Genomic DNA, 16,853 nt, shown 5'->3' with positions numbered 1-16,853 from the left:
ATTTTAAGCCTGTGTCACAATGTAAATCACCCAAGAGGAGAGAAACATTAACTAGTGTAAAGTGCTAATCTACAACAGAAGATGTTATGTCCTGCCCAACAGGAAAGGTCCATCAACACCAGATGGACTATTGTGGGACATGAAAGAGGACAAAAGACTCAGTTGTCCTGTTCTCTTCACCCCCATGAAGATGAGTTATGCAACTGAATTCCTCCCATTAGCTCAGGCTGAAGAGATATAGAAACCTCCAATAGAAGGAATTGATTATCTCTGTGCTGCTTAGACTCAGGGGGGGGGGTGTCAAGGTTTTCTAGGCATAAGCAAGAGGTCCCCAGCTGCTTAGCCTGGGGTAGCCCTAAAGGACACACAGAGCTTGCTGAATGTAGGAGCTTTTAGTACCTTTTGAAACTTAAGGGTTTTTAACTCATTTGTTTACCTATGTTTATCTGCTTTAATGTTGTAAATAACTTGGCCCAAAGAGTAGAGTTAACCCTTTCAAGCATGCCCCAACACAGTGGGTCTTAACAACAGCTGGTCCAGAAATTTTAATTGAAACAGTTCTCTCCAGGAAAACAGCTGTTTGGACAAAGCCCTACATTTTTTGTGTCTCAGTTTAGTATCAATTTTAAATAAACTCCATTCTGGAAAAAAATGGGGGGAAAATCTCCCCTTTTGACATTTTTGGAACAAAACATTTTGATTTTTTCATTTTGAAATGACTTTGTTTTGACGTTTATTTAAAAAAAATAAGAATAAATTTTTTAAAGGGTTGAAATTGAAACAAAATGTATCAATTGACCCAAAACTATTTTTTTAATTTTGTTTTAAAGTAAATTTTGGCATTTCGTTCCTTTTTGGGACAAAGAAAAAAATTGAATTTTTTTTGTGGACAGAAAATCCATTTTCCATTCAACTCTAGTCTTGACCCACATGCTTCAAAACACCAGTTGGGGTCAGATAGTAATTTCACCCAGGACATAATCTTGCAGCATCAGGCACAATCTGGAGAGTTTATGCTTGTTGCATGTTCAAATTTAATAATGAAAATATTAATAACACAAGATGTCAGATAGCTGGTTCATTTGCAATTCAATCAAAGATTATTAGTAAAAGATTAATACAGCCTGATACAGAATACAGAAAGGAATACATATGTTACCAATCTGATCACTGGAGGAGTGACAGCTGCTCGATCCACTTCTGACTTAACTCCCCAAAACTTTTTCCTTATATATAGCTTGGGACAAAGAAATTCCGTTCCCATGACTGATTTAACTGCGAGTTCTATCTTAGATGCCTCAATTTACTTCATTAATAAGATAAAGACCTCTGTGACTGATTCATTATTACCTAAACCGCTTGTGACAATAAGTGGTTCTTATTGACCTAAACATCAACCAGTGGTGCATTATTTTATCAATCACAGAATGCATGTGTAATAACAAACATCCCTTGTCAATCACCAGTGGTCCCTCTCTGGACATGGGAATGCAATTCTTCACATGTCAACAGGGTCAGAGGAAAGGATTATACACATTCCATTATTGATTACAAACATTCATTCCTTTGGTCCCCCACTAAGGTTCAACCTAAGTACAAAGAACTTTTCAGTTTGATAGGTACAGAGCACTAGATTTGTAGATACAAAACACTTTGGTTTATACCCCAAAAAGGATTTTGGTTAACAGATATAAAAGAATATGTATAAAAATATATAAAAGAATTGTAGCAGTTTTAGTATCTACTAACATGCTTCACTCTGAAGTCTCCAGAACTGAGACCCCAGACTCGATGAGATTACAATATCCTTTCTCATCTGTGGCTCTTCTGCCATTTCTTGTAGATCACTTTCTCTGCAGAGAGACCTCCCCAGTTCTCTGGCAGGCACACAGGTGGCGGACACCAAATTGATGGTCTCCTGAGTAATGTAGATTTTGGTGGATAGGACCTCACATTCACATTCCTCCCACCCCTCCGCTCCATCGGAGCACTGGCTCGTACCTCGGACCCAGATCCTGCCCTTCTATGAGAGGGGGCAGGTCAGGGAGCAAAGTCCACTTGAGAATTTTTTTTCCCAAATTCTTCTGTTGGAAGCACAATTCAGCCCTATAGATGCACTAATTGTAGGAATGGGCCCAGGGGTGAAAAGGAGGAATGGAGCCAGGGGGTGAAGGAAGCACATACTAAATAAAGCAAGGGTTCTCAAACTGGGGGTTGGGACCCCTCAGGGGGTCGTGAGATTATTACATGAGGGGGTCGCAAGCTGTCAGCCTCCACCCCAAACCGTTTTGCCTCTAGCATTTATAATGGTGTTAAATATATTAAAAAATGTTTTTAATTTATAAGGGGGGAGTCTCACTCAGAGGCTTGCTATGTGAAAGGGGTCAGCTGTAAAAACATTTGAGAACTACTGGAATAAAGGCACCGGAGTGCCCAATGCTTCTGCTTGCAAGGGGTGTGTCAGAGTCTGGTGCATTCACTCATTTAGGACTCAGCCCAATTCTTCCCAGCCTGACCCAAGGGGAGAGGGAGAAGGGAAACTCCCTACGCTTTCAGCACAACTGCTGCTTTTGTACTGGGGCCCTGGAACTGGCTGCAGGAGGCCTGGGTGTGGAGGGAACTGAGTGTGTGGGGACAGAATGTGCTGCTGCCAACCACCATAAGGCCTTTTATTTTTATTCAGATTAACACCCAAGTGCCTTTCCCAGGCACCCCCTAGGCTCTAGGCAGGACCTCTGCACTCACCCAGGCCCCTGGTCTGCGATGCCCGGGTAGTTTTCCCACTCCAGTTCCAGTCCTAAAAGGCTCAGCCGTCCAGCTGGGCCCTGGCTAGAGCACCTGCCTGTGGGCATCAGTGACCAGAACAAAAGGGGAATTAACGCAAATGAAGCATCTCCAAGCTAGGTTAAGGCTCTTGTTCTTCAGAAGGTGCTCACCAGGCTGGGGCCCTAAACTGATGAGTTCACAAGAAAACCGAGAGAAATAGTTCCCTCTCATGGTGAATCCACATCGAGCAGGGTCAGCCCATCCTCCCTTCCAGGAGGAGCTGCTGGGCAGCAGTTGCACAAAAAGCTCCTGCCTTCACCCCCACCCCACCCGCCTTGCAGGAGCTGCAGACTGCTCCCCTCCCCACTCTGCAACCAGCTCAGCTGGGTTTCTCCCATTTAAGCACCCCCCATTCTGACATCTCTCAGAGGTGGGGCGGGGCCAACTGGTCCCACAGTGCATTACTCCATCACACAGATCAAGTTAAACATTTTGTCCCCTTTACACGTCTCTCTTCCCTGCAGGGCTGGTCGCTGCAATGAAAAGAGCAGGCCGGAGTCTCTGCAGATGGCTTTACTGCTGTAAATACTGCCCCGGGCGTACATTATTGCTGGGTTGATACAGACAGATAAAACTGGGCCAAGGCACAAAGTTTGAATCCAAATCTAAATGTCCCAAAGCATGGGGAGCGGGGGGGTGGGGGGGGTGGGAGGGGGATTTGGAACCCATGTTTTGATTTGGCCCATTGTAGAAATGGGGGCCAATGGCAAAGCCTGGATCCAAACTACCCCAAAGAGTGGGTGGTTCTGGTCCATCTCTAGGAACAAAGTGAGGTAGACTCGAGCCTCCTCTGACCTCATCATCTATTACTCTCCGTGTCAGGCACTGCAGAGAGGGAGGGTCACAACAGTAGTGAATGTGGATGATTTTCAGTGCAAGAAATCCAAAAAAGGTAAACAGCTGGATCAGGCTGGAAGAGGAACAAGTTAAGTAGTGACTGATTCCATGGCCACAGTGCATGAAGCAGAGAAGTGAGGGCCTGCGCAGATTTGAAATGAGGGTGACCACAAAACTAGCATCAAAGCTACCATGGTGCTATTCATGAGTCAATTTTTGAACTCATGACCTCTTGTGAATTTCCATCACAGCATGAAGAGCCAGCAGTGGGTCGTTTCCTCGCCATTTGAGTTATCTTCCAATCCCCTCTCTGAATGTCTGGCTGGTGTCAGTCCCAGGAACTTCATTAAACAGATGCTGTTGAAAAGTAAACGAAAAGGACCACAGCAATAGCAACTACCACCAGCAGTGACCCAATGATGTTTAACACCTTGGCGGTGGTGCCATAGCTCCGAGCACCTTCCAGGTCCCCCAGCACTTTCCGATCTCGGGCCTGGAAAAGAAAACAGGAGGACGTGAAAAATCAGAACAGTCAAGAGGGTGGGAGAATTTTTATTAACTGCTTAACCCCTTCTGGGCCAAGCTAAAGCACCCATGCACCTTCTTACTGAGCTATAGAGAACGCCCTGACTTCTGCAGCAGAAAGAGAAGAAGCCAGAGTTCAAAGGGAGCTAATTCAGATGTTTCTTCATTGAGGTTTCACTAGGATTGTAGAAAATACAAGTGACGGTTTTGCGAAATAGCCAGGATTTCAAAAAAGCACTGCTTGTGCAGAGCATTCCATATCATGCAGTTTGTGGCCTTTTGTAAATATGCAGCTCGTTTGCATAATGATCATTTGTATAATGTTGCTTGTTTGCATGTTGGTCCCACCCACCAGTGCTAGATCCTTGATTCACTATTGTTTTGTTTTATAGTGCCATCTTTAACTAAAAAGGAAACAAAGGGAGTGATGCAAGTTTAAATAAGCAACAAAAAACATGACCACAAGATGGTGCCATAGCCTAACAGCATTGCTGCATGAAATGGTTAATATGAAACTAAGCAGGCAATTTTCATTTGAGCAACCACATCTGTTGACTATATACTTATATGGTCATGGGGGGATTAAGAAACTGTTGATTAGTTAAAAGCCACAAGTGCCCTGATTTGAGAGAGGATGTGGATGTTCAAGGAAAAAGCTGCCCTCAGAAGAACCTGCTCCTAAAATGGAGCTCTGTGTAGCTAGAAAGCTTGTCTCTTTCACCAACAGAAGTTGGTCCAATAAAAGATATTACCTCCCCCATCTTGTCTCTTTCGACCTAAACTTAGTAAGCTAATGCTTCCTGTTCTCAATAAAAAGGGGGTCTCCTAACTGAATTCCATTCCAACATTCACTATAACACATCAAATAGGCAAATCTGGTGCGTTGGATTTCAGCTTTAAAATCTAATGGGCACTTGGGCAAATGCATAAAATTGACCCCCACTTATATATATAACCCCCTGCAAAGATGTGAAGCCCCAGCAGTGAGAACAACCACTCTGTGCCCACGTGCGATGGGGTACAACTAGAAATAACAGGGTGCCGCTGAGCAAGGGAAGATGCAGATCAGAAAAATGACTTCCTAATGGGAGGTGTGCCCACATCACCTGGAATACGTACACCTATCCGGTGGGATACGTATTAGGTGGAAAACATGGCATTGTCAGAGGAGGGGGACAAAATGACCTAGCTGGGGTGTTTTCCCACCTCTGATGTCTATGAATGGTTTGCTATCCTGACAAAGACTGACTAAAAACCTAGCATGGGGGGGGGATCCTTAAGCCTGCTAAAAAGTCTCACTTGTGAAGGAAATCTTGTTACTAATTGTCATAAACGACCTTCTAGAGCCCTCACCATGGACCAGTTGTGCTAGGCCCTGTACATATACGCTGGATGCCCTAAACACTGTGTAAATGTTGTATTGTGTGTAAGTCACGACATTATAGAACAAAAACTGGAGAGACAAACGGGGAGCATGATAATGCCATTTCCCCAATGATAAATACTGAATTTCTTTTTTTCCTTGCTACACCTCAGGTGTTTGTTGTTCTTGCAGAGGACCAGGCCTCAGAGAGCCTGAGCAGATACTATTATGGAAAAACAAATGCACAGTTCCCAAAACTTTGGGAGTACATAGTTTGCAATTTCCTAAAGCTGGCCCAGCTGTACACACAGCAGTCCACATTCTACTGCATGCCTGGCTTGCATGCGCTCTCCCTGGCACAGCACACCCATGTGTTCCTCTGTGGGTCGTTTCTATTCTCCAGCTACAAAGAGCCCTTTACGCCCCACCAGTGTGCTGACTGAGTCTCTCCTTGTGGAAAATGGAGCCAGTTAATTCCTAGGGCAGGCTGGCTACAGCCCAAGCTGAGCCCTCACTTACTAGAGAGTCTTGGGCATCCAAAGCAGCCTGTGGAGAAGCTGAAGTGCATCTCTTGCACAGTGGTTTGGTGTTCCTATTGCACTGTCCCACTGATCATTCCCAGCCAGGTCTCAGTCTGCACACTAGACTAGCACATCTCTTTGGAGCAATAATGTGGGTCACTTTTCCCACTGCTAACCACCACCACCACCACCCCCCACCACCACACACACACACACACACCAGAGGCAATGTAGGGAGCACTGAACAAGTGCCCCAGACACACCAGGTCCTTCCCTGACCCTCTAATGGGGAGTGAGAGGGAAGCACCGCTTCACCAAACCACAGTCATCATACCCTGCCATCATCACACCCCGCCAGCCAGCCACTGTGGTACAGTTTTCACACTTCATTGCATCACACCACAACACAAGCGCCGCACCCTCAGGGTGTTGCACCATAACTAGACAACTCTGCCCACTGATTGAGTGGCTTTGCAGCCTCTCGGAGGATCACTGAGCTGCTGCTCAGCATCACAGAACCATAGACCCACAGGGTTAAGAAGGGGGTGCAAAGATCTAGTCTAACCCATCCAAGTGGGCTGGCGCTCCAGCCTCTTTTTGAAAACCTCCTGGGCAAGAGGTCCTTCTGCTGGAAAGCTCCCTGCAGCCCCTAAATATACCCCCACATCCAAGTTCCACCCTCAGGCTCACCCTGCTGCAGTTAGTTGGATGCTCACAGCCAACCGGCTCTGCTGCAAACTCCTAAACCCTAAATGTCCACACACAGCCCGAGCCAAGGCCAGCTGATAGCAGGAGCAGCACAGGACAGCCCCGAGTGTGGGGCAGCCCAGCTGGCCCCGCAGGGTGGATTCCTGCCTTGGGACTTGGCGCGGGGGAGGGGGCTGAGCGGAGAAAGAAAAGCTAGAGTCAGGGCTGTGGAGGAGGGGAAAATAAACTTCCAGAAGACGGAAGAGACCTCGGGCTCCGAGAAGAATGGAGAAGGGTTGGAGAGCGGGGACACATGGGCCACCAGCTTCCCAGTTGGGCGGTCTGGGGGCATTGGGGGATCCGGTCGGGCTGGAGAGATCCGGGCGCTGGGGGTACCGGGGTGTGGGTGTGTGTGGAACCGGGCGCTAGAGGCATCGGGGGATCCGGGAGCTGGAGGCACCGGGGGACCTGGACGGAACCGGGCGCTGGGGACACTGGGGGATCCGGGCATTGGGGGGAACTGGGCGCTGGGGGCACCGGGAGACCTTGGGGGGAGTATCCGGGCGCTAGAGGCATCGGGGGATCCTGGCGCTGGCGGCACCGGGAGATCCGGGGAGGCGGAACCGGGCGCTGGGGGCAACGGGGGAACCTGGGGGGCGGATCCGGGCGCTAGAGGCATTGGGGGATCCGGGCGCTGGGGGCACCGAGGGATCCGGGGGAGAACCGGGCGCTAGGGGCACCAGGGGATCCGAGGGGGGGATCCGGGCGCTAGAGGCATTGGAGAATCCCGGCGCTGGGGGATCTGGGGCGGGAGGCGCCGAGGGTCCGGCCCGGCTCTCACCTTGATAGAGAAGATGAGCGCGGGGAAGCCCAGGCAGCCCAGGCAGGCGAGCTTCTGGCACAGCAGGACGTTGAAGAGGGACCAGAGCACGAAGTCGCGCGGCTGCTCGGCCGGGAAGCCCTGCTGGGCGCCGGGGTAGGGGGGAGGCAGGCCCCGGGGCTGCAGGTCGATGCTCACGCCCTGCTCCTTGCACGCCATGGCCGCGCGGTGCGGGTCTGAGCGCGGCGGGGAGCGGGCAAGTCTGGAGCGGGGCGGGCGGAGACAGGAAACGTGACTCAGAAAATGAAACCGCCCCTCGGCCCCAGCCAGCCGCCTCCCCCGCCCCAGCACAAACTCTCTGCCCCCTTCCCCGAGCCACCACTCTGCCCCCAACACCTCCGCACAGAGTCACCACCCTGCCCGACAGAACCACCCCCTCCTGCCCCCAACACGCCCCTGCACAGAGCCACCACCCTGTCCCCCAGAAGCCCCCTGCACAGAACCACCCCCTCCTGCCCCCAACACCCCCCTCACAGAGCCACCCCCTCCTGCCCCCCAACACCTCCACACAGAGCCACCACCCTGCCCGACAGAACCCCCACACACAGAACCACCCCTCCTGCCCCCCAATACCTCCCCACACAGAGCCACCGCCCTGCCCCTCAGAACCTCCCTGCAGAGAGCCACCCCCTCCTGCCCCCAACACCCCCCCTGCACAGAGCCACCACCCTGTCCCCCAGAAGCCCCCTGCACAGAGCCACCACCTCCTGCCCCCCAACACTCCCCTGCACAGAGCCACCCCCTGCCCCCCACCCTGTCCCCCAGGACTCCTCCACACAGATCCACCCCCTGTCCCCCAACACCTCCACACACACAGAGTCACCCTCTTCTGCCTACCAACATCTCCTCCTGCACAGAGCCACCGCCTCCTGCCCCCCAACACCTCCCCACACAGACACCCCCTCCTGCCCCCAACACCGCCTCCTGCCCCCAATACCTCCCCACACACAGAGCCACCCCCCTACATATAGCCACCTCCTCCTATCTCTGCCCCAGTATCTCCCCCCACAGCTACCCCCTCCTACCCCTCCACCTGCACAGAGCTACCCCCTCCTGCCCCAGCCCCATCACCCCTCCCCCTGTACCAGGGCCGCCCCCTCCTGCCTCTGCCCCAGCACCTCTCTAAGACGAAGTAGCTCCCTTCCTTCTCTCAGGACCAAGCTAGCCTTCCCAAGTGCCCGCTGCCGCAGGGCAGAGCTCCCCATCTCTCCTCAATACCCCACCATCTGACAGGCCCCTGAGTGATTTAATTCTCACCTTGTGCTATTGAATTAAGTGCACTCCCTTCTCCCCCTCCACACACACCCTCACCCCAAATCCCCCCTCAGGGCTTATCCCAGCCTAGCAGAGCCAACAGACTCTGCTGGACTCCTGCCTCCATCCCCCAACTCTTCACCCCAAACTCCAAACAGCTGCCATCAGGGGGCAATGAAAGACAGCCCCAGGTATGGGGCAGCTCAGACAGCCCCAGGGGAGATGGAGTCCTGCCTTGGGATAGAGGCCAGCTGGAGGCTCCAGGAGGTGAGGAAACTCAAGGAGCCTTGGCAGGTGGAGCAGAGTAAACAACACACTGCAGAGGGCTGGGGATTGTAGGGTGGGGGATAGGGCACAAGAGATGTCCAGGGGTGGAGGAACCCGGGTGGGATGGGAGTGATGTGGCAGAGAGCAAGGGGCAGGGATCGGGATGCGGCAATAGGCCCTGGCACACGGGGGATCTGGTGCAAGCTGGACTGGAGGGATCAGAGCATTTTGGTGGGGGGTGTCTCACCCAGGGGCGGCTCCAGACCCCAGCACGCCAAGCACGTGCTTGGGGCGGCATGCCGCGGGGTGTGCTCTGCCGGTCCCCGGGAGGGCGGAAGGCGGCTCCGGTGGACCTCCCGCAGGCGTGCCTGCAGAGGGTCCGCTGGTCCCGCGCAGCTTCGGTGGAGCCGCGGGACCAGCGGACCGTCCGCAGGCATGCCTGCAGGAGGTCCACCGGAGCCATGGGACCGGCGACCGGCAGAGCACCCCCCGTGCTTGGGGCGGTGAAATGTCTAGAGCCTCCCCTGGTCTCACCTTGCTGGAGATCAGTGCAGGGCAGCTCACACAGCCCAGGCGAGAGATCTCCTGGCACAGCAGGATGTTGCGGAAAGGGACCAAAGCACAAAGTCTGGGAGCTGGAAGCCCCACGCAGGGCCAAGGTAGGGGGCAGCCAGGCCTGCTCACAGCCTGCAGCTTAGACTGCATGGCTGTGTCATGCAGGGCCTGAGTGTGGTGGGACTTGGATGGTTCTGGAGGGAGGGGCTGGGGGAGCCCAGGTGGGGTCAGGAAACTAAATGCAGGGCATCACTCCCCAGCCCCCCAAGACAGAGTTGAGCCTTCTGCCACCAGGAGGGATCTTCCTCCTCCATTAGCCAGCTAGATCTGCCCCTGCTCCCCCCATCAGATAGGCTGATAGGAGGGGGCAGATCTTTGGCATCCCATCCTCACCACCACTTGCCACCCTAACCTCCTTTAGAGACCCCACACTCCCTGTCTCTCCTTTCTTCCCAGCCTCTCCCCTCCATGCCTCCCTTCTGCTTCACTCCCTGCTCTACCAGCCTCCCCCACCCCTAGGAAATGTCCTTGCCCTGGAGAGGATACACAGGAGAGACAGCGCTGGCTAAGGATCTAGCCTGGAACATGCTGAGCGGATTAGTTGTATTACTGTAGCGCCGCGGGGCCGTCGTCCTAGGCCAGGACCCTATTTTGCTAGGTGCTGCACACACAGAACTACAAGAAGGTCCCTGCCCCAAGAGACTTACAGTTTAAGGGGTCTATAGCAGACGTGGGCAAACTATGGCCCGTGGGCCACATCTGGCCCGCGGGACCCTCCTGCCTGGCCCCTGAGTTCCTGCCCCGGAAGGCTAGCCTCCCTTGCTGTTCCCCCTCTCCCACAGCCTCAGCTCACTGTGGCACCAGTGCAATGCTCTGGGTGACGGGGCTGCGAGCTCCTGGGGCAGCACAGCTGCAGAGCCAGGGCCTGACCCGGTGCTTTGAGCTGCGAGGTGGCGTGGCTGGCTCCCAATGGGGGCATGGTTGCCTGTCCTGGTGCTCTGGGCAGTGCAGCTGTAGTGCTTCCAGCCACCCGTGCACCAGGCAGTGCGATAAGAGGGCAGGGAGCAGGGGGAGTTGGATAGAGGGCAGGTGAGTTTGGGGTGGTGGTTGAGGGAGGAGGTGTGGATAGGGGTCAGGGTGGTCAGAGGGTGGGGAACAGGGGGGTTGAATGGAAGCAGGGGTCCACAGGGGGCAGTCAGGAAGGAGAAGGGGGGTTGGATGGGGCAGCGGGGGGCAGTCAGGGGCAGGGGTTCTGGGGGCGGTCAGGGGACAGGGGTGGATGGATGGAGCAGGGGTCCCAGGGGGCAGGGGCAGTCAGGAATGAGAGGAGGGGTTGCATGGGGTGGGGGGGCAGTCAGGGGCCGGGATTCCGGAAAGGGATGGTTGGATGGAGCAGGGGTCTCCAGGGGGCAGTCAGGAATGAGAAGAGAGGTTGGATGGGGTGGTGGGGGGCAGTCAGGGGACAGGGAGAAAGGGTGGATGGATGGGGCAGGAGTCCTAGGGGGGCAGTCAGGAATGAGAAGAGAGGTTGGATGGGGCAGTGAGGGGCAGTCAGGGGCCGGGGAGAAGGGGTGGTTGGATTGGACAGAGGTTCCGGGGGGCCATCAGGAATGAGAGGAGGGGTTGGATGGGGCGACTGGGGTCTGGGGGCAGTCAGGGGAGAGGGAGTGGGGGTGTGTGGATGGGGTAGGGGTCCCAGAGGGGCCATCAGGGAACAGGGGGTTTGGATGGGGCAGGAGTCTGTGGGGAGCAGATAGGAGGTGGAGACCAGGCCACAACCCCCTCCCCTAATCGGCCCTCCATACAATTTACAAACCTCGATGCAGCCCTCAGGCCAAAAAGTTTGCCCACCCCTGGTCTAGGGGCCTAACTGCATGAGTGCTGTGTAAAGTGGAACAAAGCGCAGGCGTTAATATGTCAGCACAACTCCCACACCACCACCAAGTCACTGATAGCTAGGAGGGAAACAGGAAAAGGCTGACGGCTAGAACACAGTGAGATTTCATCACAATAAGCCTGTAGGATGTTTTCATATTCGTGTATGGGGAAAATACTGGGTTAGGGAGAGAGATCACAAATGGTCACTGGATAAAGGTCTGGAAAGCAACTCCCACACTGTGAGGAAATCACTTCCCGTTGCTATTTGACTGGCCACTCTTCCTGGTCTGCTGAAATAACATTTAGGAACATAAGAATTACCATATTGAATTAAGCGAATTGTCCACCTCATTCAGTGTCCTGTTTCTGACACTGGCAGCTGCACTAGAGGAAGTTACAAGGAGATTTGTACTGAGCCGTTGTATGTAATAAGCCACCCACCCCTAGGCAACATTTCTTCCTACCCCAGGCAATTAGGGATATGCCCTGAAGTATTGTTATATTTCTTACTTGTCTCATTTAATGAGAGTGAGAGTGTTCTAATCAGGAATCCCTCTTCCGATCCTGCTAATCTCTTCACCTCAATAACATTTTAGCATCAGAGAGTTTTAAGCCAGAAAAGACAACCAGATCATCTAGTCTGACCTCCCCTGTATCACAGGCCACCAACACCACCCAGCACCTGCACACTAAACCCAGCAACTGCAATTAGATCAGAGAATTATAGCCCACAGGAGACTAGACTATTGTGTGCCAAAAGCAGAGAACAGGAGGCCCAAGGTGCACCAATGGCTGAGGCTCCTGAAGTGTCATGGAATTAAATGAGATACACCCAGATAATCTGGCATGAGACCCGTGCCCACCCACTGCAGAGGAAGCTCAAAGAACCCCAAGGTCTCTGCCAATCTGACCTGGGGGAAGATTCCTTCCCAACCCTATGTATGGCAATCATTTCGACCCTGAGCATGTGAGCAAGAACCACCCAGCCAAACACCTCAGAGAGAGCATACTCAGTGCCACCTCAAAACCCTGGCCCAACAGCTGAAGTATGACCTATAAGAACATAGGACATAAACCAGAAGTGAGCCCCAGGGCTCTTGTGGCAGCATGTTCCATAGGTTAATGGTGTGCAGCAAAAATATTTCCAGATCAATGGAAAACGGGGAGAAAGCAGATCACTTTTTTAAAGGTATCAGAATGTGCCTCGAACACGTGCTACCAGTTGTGTGGAAAACAAACCTCCAAATTCTTCTTGAGCAACTGGAGGGAAATACATGGGGGCGGGGGGAATCTGGAACTCTTAGGCCATGTGTTGAGCAGCCAGATAAGGCATGGCAGCGAAGTGGAAATGGAACGCACCTCTGACCATTACAAGAGTGTGTGGGCAGGAGTTGGGATGGAAAAACCTGCCCAAGCCAAGATCTCCACAGCCAAATGCCACAGTTTAGTTAATGTTCATCTGGTTGGAGAGAACAAGACCAGCCCCAAAGAGCTGTTAGAAGAAAATCTGTGGCTATGTAACGGTCCCTCACTCTTGGGTCCAGAAGGAGGATAGTACTGGAGTGCAGTCAGGAAAGTAACTCAAATACTTTCCTGATGGACTGTTTTTTTCTCTAAATGGAAAACCTATCCTAAATTCTCACTTACTGAGGGACAATCTCACTCACTGATATATTTTGCTTTCCACCACCAACTCCCTGTATAACTTTTTTCGCGAGTGATGTACCTGAATGTATGGACGCGAGATATCTAAACTGTATTCTTAAATTCATTCACCTGAATTTGGGTTATTGCTGATTATGCACTATATGTATCTTATGACTTTGTATTTGTGGATAATCTAAACACTATACCCAGATGTACACTCTTTTCTCAACCTATGTATTATAGCATTTTTTAACATTAGCTTTAATAAAAATTTTAATCTATCTGGAGCCAGGCATGAGCTTGTAACAAGAATCAGCTCTTATTTCAGAACCCCAAGAACTGAAGGATGTTGGATTTAGGGATTTGGTTTGACCCATTATAGAGGAGGGCCAAACATCAAATTCTAGTCAGCATCCAAGCTTCCCTCCCCTCACTTTGGCTGGGGGGTGAGAATTCCTATTTAGCTTTCTGGGAACAGCTGCTGCACAAAGCGTCTATCCAAATATCGGGCGATGTTCAGTTTAACCTTAACTCGGAATATCCTGGCTCTTCACTTTGAGAACTGAATGTTCTTCCGGGATGTTGACATACTCCCAAGTGTGACATGCTCTCACCCTTAATTCCAGCTTAAAGAAGTTTTGGTCTGAGAATGTTTCATTTTTCATGAACCACTGGCCGACAGGAGGAATGTAGTCACAGCTGGGTCACTGCTTCTCACCCTCTGCAGAGCTTTGTCCCTCCAAATGTTCTTCCTCCCTTCCCCCTTATATTTCCTTATAGGGTGACTAGATGTCCCGATTTTTAGGCATTTGTCCCACATCCCGATCACTGTTTGATTGGGATGCAATTTGTCCTGATATTTCGCACTCCTGTTTTGTTTTGTTCCGCTGGTGGGACTCCGCTTCCCCCCCCCACACACACACACCCCTCCCACTGGCAGGACTTCATTATTATTATTATTTTCTCTCTCTGCTGGCGGGACTCCATGGTTTTTTTTGTTTTTTTTTTGCTGGTGGGACTCCTCCCCCATGTGTCCTGATATTTTCTTCATCCCATCTGGTCACCGTATTTCCTTATGAAATACATGAGGAAGGAATGGCCACAGTTCCGAGCCATGCTCATTGCATCTACACTCACTCACCCCAAGTTCACCCTCCAATGCACTAACCCACAGGTCTGACAGCTCTGCTGGCTGCCTTTGGCCACAGCTGTTCCTGCAGTGCTCCCACACTCCAGAGAGTTTCCTTTTTGTCACCACCCGTGTAATAATTGTGCCTACAAACTGACCCCACTTGTGAGCTCCACTGTGAAAAGTGAGTTAAAGGTAATTAAACATCACAGTAAGCCTATAATAATAAACGCTGGTGGGAAAAGGTGCCAAAGGGAGACAGCCAGACTGAACTAGTTCAAAGGAAAAGGCCTAGGGATGTAATTCAAGGACAGTGCTAAGATCACACCTGGTAAACAAGAGGACTGTGGAACTGGAAATCAATGCCCCAATATTGGCAGGTCAGACATCCGACTGAACTGGTGGACAGAATAACGAGGGGATGGGTGATCCCACCAATCACACCCCTTTGGGATCCTCCCAATGAGACTGGGGGTGGGGGGTATTGAGTAGAGGTGAAGCAAGCACACTCGCTGATTGAACAAAGGGGAAGGCACGGGGTTCATCAAAACGGCTGCCACCCCCATCATTTCCTGGTTCCTAGCCTGACACCCTTGTTCCAGTCTCATCATCCTGAGTCGTTCTGACCAGAGCAGGCCAGAGATAAGGGACCCAGATGACACCACCACCTCCATCGACTGACTAAATCCCATCCCCCACCTGGGTGTGAGACTTTATCTTCCCCCTTCCTCCCACGTGTTCTTTTCCTTCCTTACCTTATGTCTTCTCTTGCCAATCTCTCTCCGTTTTCCTTCTTTCTAATGGAAGTCTGGCTTAGCTGGCCAGGACGGCCTATTGACAACACTGCTGTAAGCCTGGCACCAGAAAGTGGCCACTAAATGCAGTACCCTGAACAGCTGGATAAGGTACAAGTTTGCCAAGTCTCAGAGAGGCTACTGAGACCACATGCTCTGTTTTTCTAGCAGTGAAGTTGCAAGTGACATATCAACACCAGCAACAGGAGCTGCATTTTCTATCATTGCTGTTCTTCTCTTTCTCCTTGTGTGGGTCTTATTTTGTCATGAAGCAAACAGGATCCGACTCCAGCCCATCTCAGCTAACTCTCTCACTCCCTCACCCCCGCCCCCCACACGACAGCTATTACCACTGTTCTAAGCAGATGCCAGATGAGGGCTGAGGAGAGGGTTGGGGGGTCCTGAAGACTCTCTCCTGCTAAAGGGAACAAGGGATGTTGTTAGGATGAAAGCCTTATTTAAATGCTTTACATTTTAACTGTTTGTCCTTCTGCTGCATTGTCAATAAAGCGTTAAAAGACTGTTTAATTGTGCAGCTATGGTGCCAAGCCGGCTGTGGTCTCTGCCAAACCACAAACCTTGTGTTGAGTTAAGACAACTGGGGCTGTGTTAACACCTTAGGGACCCTATGTTCCATCTAAATTATTACAGTCAAGGGGCTGAGTCCTGTGTAGCTACAGGAGAGAGAAGTCAGAGGGTAAAGGAGAGAGATTGGGATTGTGATGCCCCCCAGGGATACCCAGCATTGTGAGTGAGGTGACCATATATCCCATTTGTACCAGAACAGCCCCTTTAAGCCCTACTCCGGCAATCCCCATGTTTTTAGCAAAAGTGGGTATTTGTCCTGTTTGCTTTTGCCAACTGATCAAATGCTCACTTTTGTCAAGAAAGTAGAGTGCGGATGAACGTGCTGGGGGCAGTGGGGGCAAGTGGCCATGCCAGCCCTGTGCAGGGGCAGGGAAGGCAGGGCTCAAGCAAGCAACAATGCCTGCCCCAGCCTCGCGTGCAAGGGGCAAGCAGAGCTTGGATAAGCAGCGACCCCAGCCCCAAGTTGGGGGTGGGGGGGGACAGGGCTCAGGCAAGCCCTGCATGGGGAGGAGGAAGGGGGCCGAGGGCTAGCTCCATGTGGTGTCCCGTTTTTCTGTTGAGAAATATGGTCACCCTAGTTGTGAGGCACCTCACCACCACCTGTCCTTAGCATGAGGAAGTCTTGTCTGTGCATCAGCTCCGAGACACCACAAGCACGACCTGCTAGGCTGCCACAGATCTCGCGCTCTCTGTGCAGGCTACCGATAGACGCACAGCAACCCCTGCATCCTCAGAGTGCTCCCTGCAATGCCCAGGCCCTTCACTGCACACACACACATACAGAGAAATACGAGGGTTGCCGTCCCCCAGGGGACCGTACACACCAGCCTGAATTATTTCAACTCAGGATCTCCTCCGCTTAATACCACAGCGCTGAAATACGTGGGGAGTGAAAATAAGACGACATTTATTAAAGATCAGAGGTTCAAGTGGGTAGTGAGTAGGACGATGGAAACAGAATGGTTACATGTAAAACAGAACTATTACAGGCCTCCTAGAGTCTAAACTAAACAGGCTGAACCCTTGTCTCCAGTAATTATACTCACCTAAAGCAAACTGCCAGCATCTCCAACCGACATGGTGAGGATCCCTCTTTCATGAG

At 51.8% G+C, this 16,853-nt stretch overlaps 1 protein-coding gene across 1 annotated transcript; it reads right to left on the bottom strand.

Moving 5' to 3' along the window:
• Positions 1-1,005: 1,005 nt before the first annotated feature.
• Positions 1,006-16,849, bottom strand: LOC123367888 (dispanin subfamily A member 2b-like). Its single transcript, XM_045012193.1, has 3 exons — positions 16,798-16,849; positions 7,601-7,841; positions 1,006-4,156 (listed from the first exon to the last, which is right to left on the bottom strand). Exons 1-3 carry the CDS (start codon positions 16,815-16,817, stop codon positions 4,010-4,012), a joined length of 408 nt encoding a protein of 135 aa, XP_044868128.1. The 5' UTR covers positions 16,818-16,849; the 3' UTR covers positions 1,006-4,009.
• Between the last annotated feature and the right edge of the window lie 4 nt (positions 16,850-16,853).

This window comes from Mauremys mutica, chromosome 4 (assembly GCF_020497125.1).
Source record: "Mauremys mutica isolate MM-2020 ecotype Southern chromosome 4, ASM2049712v1, whole genome shotgun sequence".
NCBI classification, from domain to species: domain Eukaryota; kingdom Metazoa; phylum Chordata; order Testudines; family Geoemydidae; genus Mauremys; species Mauremys mutica.
This window is presented reverse-complemented; position numbering and strand designations above follow the sequence as displayed.

Bases quoted from the DNA above. Each gene is read 5' to 3' on its own strand.
- LOC123367888 (XM_045012193.1), bottom strand. From the start codon at position 16,817: ATGCTGGCAGTTTGCTTTAG. The intron at 7,842-16,797 runs GTGAGTATAATT...GCCCCGCTCCAG, and splicing joins ATGCTGGCAGTTTGCTTTAG to ACTTGCCCGCTCCCCGCCGC. The intron at 4,157-7,600 runs GTGAGAGCCGGG...TTTCTTTTCCAG, and splicing joins CGCTCATCTTCTCTATCAAG to GCCCGAGATCGGAAAGTGCT.